The sequence below is a fragment of the Otolemur garnettii genome, unplaced genomic scaffold, assembly GCF_000181295.1.
Source record: "Otolemur garnettii isolate 467f Iridium unplaced genomic scaffold, OtoGar3 scaffold00055, whole genome shotgun sequence".
Lineage (NCBI taxonomy): Eukaryota > Metazoa > Chordata > Mammalia > Primates > Galagidae > Otolemur > Otolemur garnettii.
The window spans coordinates 7,917,329-7,925,317 of record NW_003852450.1 but is presented as its reverse complement, the minus strand read 5'-3'; the positions used below and the strand labels follow the sequence as shown (position 1 = coordinate 7,925,317).

The 7,989-nt window shown below is 53.0% G+C and overlaps 1 protein-coding gene and 1 pseudogene across 1 annotated transcript in view; one reads left to right on the top strand and one right to left on the bottom strand.

Annotated features, from left to right (window-relative positions):
* Positions 1-220: 220 nt before the first annotated feature.
* Positions 221-351, top strand: LOC111726155 (annotated as a pseudogene).
* Positions 352-7,287: 6,936 nt separating this feature from the next.
* Positions 7,288-7,989, bottom strand: part of TNNT2 (troponin T2, cardiac type) — a 13,243-nt gene continuing 12,541 nt past the window's right edge. The window contains exons 11-12 of the mRNA XM_012806676.2: positions 7,868-7,908; positions 7,288-7,492 (exon numbers count right to left, since the gene is read on the bottom strand). Of these exons, the coding sequence (XP_012662130.1) occupies positions 7,447-7,492; positions 7,868-7,908 (87 nt within the window). The 3' untranslated portion in view covers positions 7,288-7,446. The remainder of the gene's footprint in view (positions 7,493-7,867; positions 7,909-7,989) is intronic.

Genomic DNA, 7,989 nt, shown 5'->3' with positions numbered 1-7,989 from the left:
ACATTGACTATCAAGCAGGTTCAATGTGTGGATTTATATGAGTGAGGTAAACCTATGACCCTTTCAAAATCAATGTTATTCTTTCTCTAAAGTTACCATTGTTTCGACTTGCTACAGGACTTTGACAACTGTAAAAAACAATACAACTTGATTCGGCGGTTGCCACTGAGCAAATCAGACTCTTCTAGCTCACGCACCTCGCTCCACTTCCTCCGCCACCATGTCTGACAAACCCCGTATGAGATCGAGATATTCGATAAGTCAAAATTGAAGAAGACGGAAACGCAAGAGAAAAATCCACTGCCTTCCAAAGAAACAACAGAACAGGAGAAGCAAGCAGGCGAGTTGTAATGAGGCGAGCGCCGCCAGTATGCACCGTACATTCCACAAGCATTGCCTTCTTATTTCACTTCTCTTAGCCATTTAACTTTGTAAGATGTAGAGAGGTTGGATCAAGTTTAAATGACTGTGCTGCCCCTTTCACATCCAAGTATCCAGAACTACTGACAAGGAAGGCCACGCCTGCCTCTCCCATCTGCCTGGCTGGCTGGCGGAGAAGGAAAAGAACCTGCATGTTAGTAAAGAAAGAATCGGGGTGGATTGACAGTGAAATCTAAAGTTAAAACTAAGTTGGCCCAGGGTTTCTTGCAGGCTGTAAAATGCAGTTTAATCTGAGTGCCATTTTTTTTTTCGTTCAAATGATTTTAACTATTGGAACGCACAAATTTTTTATTAATGCAAATAAAAAGTTTTAAAACCTGAAAAAAATACAACTTTAATCTTGACATAATTTTGTCATATCTTCCCTCTCTGTCAATATTTGATATTTAGAAGATCATCTCTTATATGAGATCTACTTGAGGAATGATTTTCTAATTTGTCCATTCAGCATGTACAGAGGGCACTGGGCTATATGAATGAACAAGCCAGGACCCCAGGCCCAAGGAGCGCCCCATCCAGACGGGGACAGGGATGAGGGGATCAACCACCACCACTGTGTGGGATGGGCCTATGTTAATCCACAGTCATTTCAAATGAGCAAGGAGCAGTGGTAAGATCCTCCATTCATAATCCTGGGTGCCCAGCTGAATGGTCAAAGTTTTGCAGTAGACAGATTCGAACATTGTTTATCCCATAAGTTTTTCTATAAGAAGTATTTTTTTTTTTTGAGACAGAGCCTCAAGCTGTCACCCTGGGTACAGTGCCCTGGCATCACAGCTCACAGCAACCTCCCACTCCTGTGCTCAAGCGAGTCTCCTGCCTCCGCCTCCCAAGTAGCTGGGACCACAGGCGCCCGCCACAACTCCCAGCTATTTTTTGGTTGCAGCCATCATTGTTGTTTGGCGGGTCCGGGCTGGGGATTCCAACCTGCCACCTTAGGTGTACGTGGCTGGCGCCCTAGCCTGTTGAGCTATAGGCGCCGAGCCGCTTTTCTGTGTTTTTGTCGGAAATCTGACTTAATTTGGTAGAAAGTATGGCATGCAAATAATTTTAAAAATATATAATCAGGATCTTGTCCTGTCTGACTTCTGATGAGTCAGTCTCCTTGTGTGTAAAGTGGAGTTTTTGTGTAGCACCAACTTTGCATGTTACTATAATTAGAGAGTGTATGTAAATTACCTTGCAGTGCCCAGCACACAATAGGTGCCTAGTATATGGAGGTTAATATCACTTATTAGTATTAACATGTAGCTGGCTTAGAAGTTATGTCTAGCATCTTCCGGCAGAATCCACTGCTCACCACCTTACCTGCCTGAGGAGGTGGGAAATATGGCACCAGATAGGTCTCTGTGTCAAGTTCAGTGGGAAAAATTCTGGTTTGTCTGTTACTCCTATGTATAAGTGAAGTGATCCCTCTTCATCCTCACCAGCCTGCCCGTCGTCTTCTGGGAATTGGCAGGGTATTGGTGGGTGGGGAGAGGATGAGGTGAGGCAGTGTATCCTAAACAGGTCTCCCTGTCCTGCGTTCAGCAAGCCCAGCACAATTGATCCCAGCCTGGGAATGACTCTGCCTCTCCCACCCCGCCCACCACTTTCCTGAAGAGCAGCCCCAGCCCCTCCCTGTCTCCTTCAGATTTGCATCGCCAGGCCTGACTTCACTTTACAGAGAAAACTGCTTTGGGACTGGGGTGTGCTACAGGTGTGGCTAGTGTGGCCAGTGCGGAGTGCAGGGCCAGGGGCGGGGCTACCACCCCCCAATACTACCTCGCCCTGGGCCTGGGCGCTCTGCACAAGTGTGGAAACATTTTTCTGAGTCTTCAACTGAGAGCAATTTAAATTCCTATGATGCTGGGGTGGGGGCTGAGAACCATTGAATTGAGCAGGAGGGTGGGGCTGAGGCTCTGGGAACAGTGCCAGGGAGGGAAGGCTGGGCCGGGCACCCAGAGCTGGTTTCTGTAAAACACAGGCCCAGGCTCCAGTGTGGGGCAGCCTCCAGTGTGGTGCAGCCCAAGGACCATCAGCCCAGGAAGCTGAGGGAACTCAGGAGAGGCCCAGGAGGCTTCTTGTAGACATGGGGACTTGAGCAAGGCCCTGAGGCAAGAGGAGCAGTTGGATAGGCAGAGAAAGAAGGGCATTCTGGGCGTAGAAAGAGGGCATTCTGGGGGTATCAGGCCAGGAGGGATGGCTCACCCTTGTAATCCCAGCACTCTGGGAGGCTGAGGCAGGAAGATGGCTTGAAGCTAGGAGTTCAGGACCAGCCTGGGCAACAAAATGAGCCTCCCTCTCTTAAACAAATTTTTTTATTAGCCGAGTGTTGGTGATGCACGCCTATAGTCCCAGCTACTTGGGAGACTGAGGCAGGAGAATTTCCTGAGTTTATGAGTTTGAGGATGCAGTGAGATAGGATTGTACCACTGCACCCCAGCCTGGGCAAGCAACAATGTGAGACCCTGTCTCTTAAAAAGGAAAAAGAAAAGAAAAAGGCATGTAGATCCATGCAGAGGTAGGAGAAAATAAAACACTTGGGGAAACGAAAGTACCTAACCGCATCTGGCTGGAAGTAGACTGCTGAGGGTCCCTGAAGTGTCCCTACCATCTCCAACAAGAGCAGGGTCATCCTTGTTGGTGTTCGGGCCCAGGCCTCTGCCTCCCCTAACATTCACTCATTCTCTCCGCAGAGGCAAGGGGTACCCCACTAACAGGTGCTTCCCTGATCCAGAACCCCCAACTACTTCTGGAACATAGGAATGGGCTGTAAGTGCCCCCAAGAAAGAGGAGGCTACATTTGCACCCTGGGTGAAGCCCCCTCAATACCACCTCTGCTGCTCCTTCCACCCCCAGGCTGGGCTTCCTGTGCTGGACAGAGCACATGTCCTTTGACCAGGGCCCAGGGGTCAGGACTGGAAAGGAGCAGAGGGGGCTGAGACCCTGGACTCATGCCCTGTCCCCCGACCCCAGGGCCACCTATCAGCCCACCTACAGGAGACCCAAGCCCGGTAGTTTGGGGAGATCTGAGGTGCTCCTTAATCTGCATATGCTAGGAGAGTCTTGGCTCCGGAGTCATATAGATCTGGGCTTGACCCCAGCTGGGCCACTATGATGACTGAATGGGCCTGGCATGTTGCTTAAACTCTCTTTGCTTTTGGCTTTCTCATCTGCAATGTGGGGATGTGACCTGAGGACCATGGCTGGCTGGCCGGGGAGAACATATGCAAAGTAGCTGGCACGGTACCTGGCTCGAGGGGTAGAGTGTGTTGTCCAGGTGGGGAAGGGCGAGTTTACCCCAGGCCCGCAGTATTGTCCCCCAATTCACACTCAGTCTGCCTACCGGTAGGGATGACAGGGCAGGCTGGAAGCCGAGCCCAGAGAGGCAAGTACCCCTGGCCCCACTAGGAACATGGGTCTAGCCTGGTCTTCCAAGCTTGTCCTGCCCCCCAACATGAGCTGATTGGAGAGCCTAGTGCTGAGCCCAGAACTTCCCCGACCAGGGTGTGTCCTCTGCAAGCTCTGGTCCTGCCCTGCCCTTTCCAGAAACCAGGCTGCAGAGTCAGGGGTGGGGTCTGGCCTGGAAGCGGGTTCTGCCACCTCTATCCAGGCAGTGGCACCGAGCTGGGCCAGCCACCTGGGGGGATTGTCCCAGCAGCAGTTCCCACCCATCCTCAGCCTCCAGCACTCCAGTCAAGGAGAATGGGACCCAGCAGGAAAGAGAGGTCTCTGGGGGCTCCATAAGCCCCACACACACACAAGAGGGGCTGGCCCAGACCAACCACTGCAAACCCAGCTTCCCCTGACATGTTATAGTCAGTGAAGCAATGACAGTGACTGACACTGATCCTGTACTTACCCACACTGATTACCATACACATTTTGCCACTTAACCTTTATAAGAATCTCCAGTTCTTAGAGGAAGTCAGGCACAGACAAATAATTTGCCCACAGCTGGGAAGTGGCAAAACAAGAATTCAGTGGGAGAAAGGGAGACTCCGGATTCAGAGTATGGGGTCTCCCTGAGAAGAGCGGGGCTCCAAGGCATGCAAGCCCTGGAGAAGCCCTCCTTCTGTCCTGGCTTTCCACCTAGAAGTGCACATTCAGAGTGGAATCAGCTCTGCTCAGGGCACAAGCTTGTCAAGAAAGCAAATCTGACCACAGGACAGGAAGAGTCTCCGCCTCTCTGACCTAGTGTGGAGCAGAGCCTGAAGGTCATTTCCCCTGAACATATGGGTTTACACAGGACACTGAGAGGTCCACGTCACAAGGGGTCATGGAGACATCCAAAGTCTCACCGTGAGGCAAGATGGGAACTGAGAGCAGTGGAGAGGGTGGTCCCTGGGAGAGCACGGGGACTGGTGAAGGTGGAGGGGTTAGTGTGGGTGGAAGTCACCCAGCTGCAGCCCCACCTAGCTCCTTAGTGATCAGGAGGCCCAGGCCAGCTCTCAGCCATGCCTATAGCTTGTGTGTTTGGTTCAGTACCGTGGTAAACACCAGAGTAACGGAAGTAATGAATGAACCAAGGGGTAAGTGAGCGGGCTTGTGAACCCATCTCAGTGTATTTTGTGCACACAACCATGGTCCTTCTGTTCCCTGGAATGTCACAGGGGGCGGGCATAGGGCCACTTGGCCTGAAGCCTATGCCCTTGCCTGTAGAACTTGGAAGCAAATGGTCCAGGTATGCTCCTGCAATCTGGCACCCACTTGCTCTCTCCTCGGTGACTAGGATAGGACAGAGCCACCTCCACAGACTTCACTCAGGGATAAATGCTCTAAGCTCCATGTAGACCAGGTCTCTGTAGGTCTCCTCACTCAGGTTGACCTGTGATGATCCTCTTAAGATAATGGCATAGGAACCTTGACTGGGCAGGGGACTCAAAAGTTCTTTCCTAAATACCACTGAATACCAAGTGACCGTAGGAGAAAATAGAGTAAGTGGGATCAGGCCTTTAGAGGGTTGGGAGGCTTCAGAGTAAGAGGGCAAGGGTGCCTTCTGTGTGCACCTCAGGGTACAGTTTTAAAGGAGAGGCCACGTCTACTAGAGGGATGATCAGAAGGACTCTGTCGGGAGAGGAGGCTTGGGGGAGGGGGACCACTGCTCCATCTGGCCTCTTGCTGCTCCACAGAGGCTTAGGAGGTGCCCTGTGGGGGGCGGGGGGAGGTTGATGATGGCTGGAAAATTCCGATGTCCCAAGTCTGAACTTGAGGCAAGTGCCCCTGGCACCACCATAGGAACCTGGGTCATGAAGGTGGCATGTGAGGGTGGGGCTGCAGTGTCCCCTTATCCATTCCTCCCCTTATGGGGAGAAGGGCTGGGGCACTGCCTCAGCTGCCCTGCTCTGCCCTGCAAACTGGGGATAGCAGAGCAAAAGCTTGCCAGGAGCTGCCAGAGACCCTGCTGAGAGCCCTCCTTGGGCCCCAGGCCCTGGCTCCTGCCTCTCTTTCCATCTAGGGGGGCTCTAACAGCAGAGCCTTCTTGCCCCAACCAGAGGATGCGTTGGCTTCTGCTAATAACTGTGGCTCTTCAAACATACTGTGCTGGCTCCTGCTTCTAGAATTTTGTATGCACGGTTTCCTTCCTAACCCCAACCTTTCCCCTTGACTTTCTCCTCCTCATCCTCTGGGTCTCAGTATAGACACCCCCCCTCAAGAAAACCCTCCCACCTATGAGGCCAGATAGGATGCATGTGTATGTGTCACCCCAGCATTACAGGCCCCCAAGTTGTCACATGGGGCTGGAACCTCCTGCTGCTGCCCCCTCTGTCCCACACAAGCCCTGCAGACTCTTGGAGATGTGTGCCTGCTTAAGTTTCAGCACCCCTGTGCCCAGCACAGTGCCTGGCACACGGATCTTGCTCAGGAGATATGTACGAATGAATGAAAGATTGAATAAGAAATGAGGCCAAGAATGCAGGCTAAGCCCCTCCCAGTTGCCCAAGGACCACATCCTTTCCACCCCTGTGGCATCCAACACAGGATAAATAGCTCTGTGTCGTTTCCTGAGAACACAGAGTGACTCGTGGGAACAGAGGAGTCCCACAGAGTGTGGTACTGATGGCCTCACATGACAGTGGCATGCGCCAGCAGGGAGGAATGGATCACCCTGTCCAGGAGACCAGGGAGGCCCTTCAGACACAGGGCTCATTGAGCTCTGGCTGATGGGTACAAGTGGGGAACAGGAGACAGCATTCCCAGCACAGGCAACTGCGTGAGCAAAGGCACAGGTGCAGGAGAACATGGACAGCTGCCAAACCTTGTGCTCTCTTGTCCCACATTGGTGCCATGTCCTCCAGCCAACTGGAATCTGGGCCACCGTCTGTCCTCTTCAGCTCAGGGACCCTGCCTGGTTTGTGGGATTAAGCCCTACAGGATGTACAGACCGTGGGAAAGGAAATCTGAGGCACCCACGCTAGCCCGCACCTCTCAGCAGCTTGGGCCTGAACACTGACCAATCAAACTGGCCCTCCAAGGGCTTCCTGCCCCACAGATGCCTGGTTCTTAGTGCTCTGGCCAGGAGGAAAAAGAAAACAGGAGCCATCAGAAGAGGTGCCCCATTGTTTCCCAGTGAATGACTCATGTAGAATGCGCCATCCCTGCTTGACAGCACCTTTCCCCAGTGTGCTGTTCCTGGTGACTCACAGTGGCTGAAGTCACAGTCCTTTTGGCTGATCGTGCCTCCCCCAGGGCCGTGAGAAAGCATGTGCATAAACCTGGGCATCAGCCATCTCTCCAGCTGGAGGCAGGCGGAGGGGACCAGACAGGGAAGACTTCCCCAAAGGTGGTGGGTACAAAGGGACACCTGTGTCCCTGAGGCTCTGATGTTTGCCATGAGACCAGGAAAAGGAAGAGAAACACCAATCAGTGTGGGTGGCTTTTTATTACTGGCAAGGTGGGGTGGTGGGCAGGCAGGAGCTCCCAGCTGGGCTGCTCCTCATTTCACAGCAGGAGATGCCCCGGAGGGGCCCAGAGCTGGGGGTCAGGGAGCACACAGGAGCAGATCTTTGAGAGGGGCAGCCTCTACTTCCAGCGCCCTGTGACTTTGGCCTTCCCTCGGGTCTTGGAGCTGCAGGGGAAACGGAACCCAGTGAGATGGGGACATAGGCAGGGTGGCAGGTCTCCATAGGGTGAGGGGTAGGATGCAGGTGGCGACTTGAGAGGAGCAGCCTGCAGGTACTGACATAAGAAAGAGCCTGCAGCTGCCTCCTGGGCAGAGGAGGGCAGCAACCTCAGGCTGCAGGGAGGCCCTGAGTCCCACTACAGCAAGCAGTGGCTGGGAGAGAGGAACAGAAAGCCCTGGAAGACCAGAGAAGGAAGCATGCGCACTGGAGGAGAGGAGGAAGGTCTGGATGCCCAGAGTCCTCCACGGGGGAGGAGGATGGCTAGGAGTGGGGAAGGAGGAGGCAGAGGCAGCAAGGAAAGGATGACGTCAGATACTCACACTTTCTGGTTATCATTAATCCTGTTTCGGAGAACATTGATCTGCAAAAGACATGGGCAGAGAGTAACGTCAGAACTTGTGCAACTCAGGTCCCAGGTGGCCTGGGGCTAAGGAGAGTACAG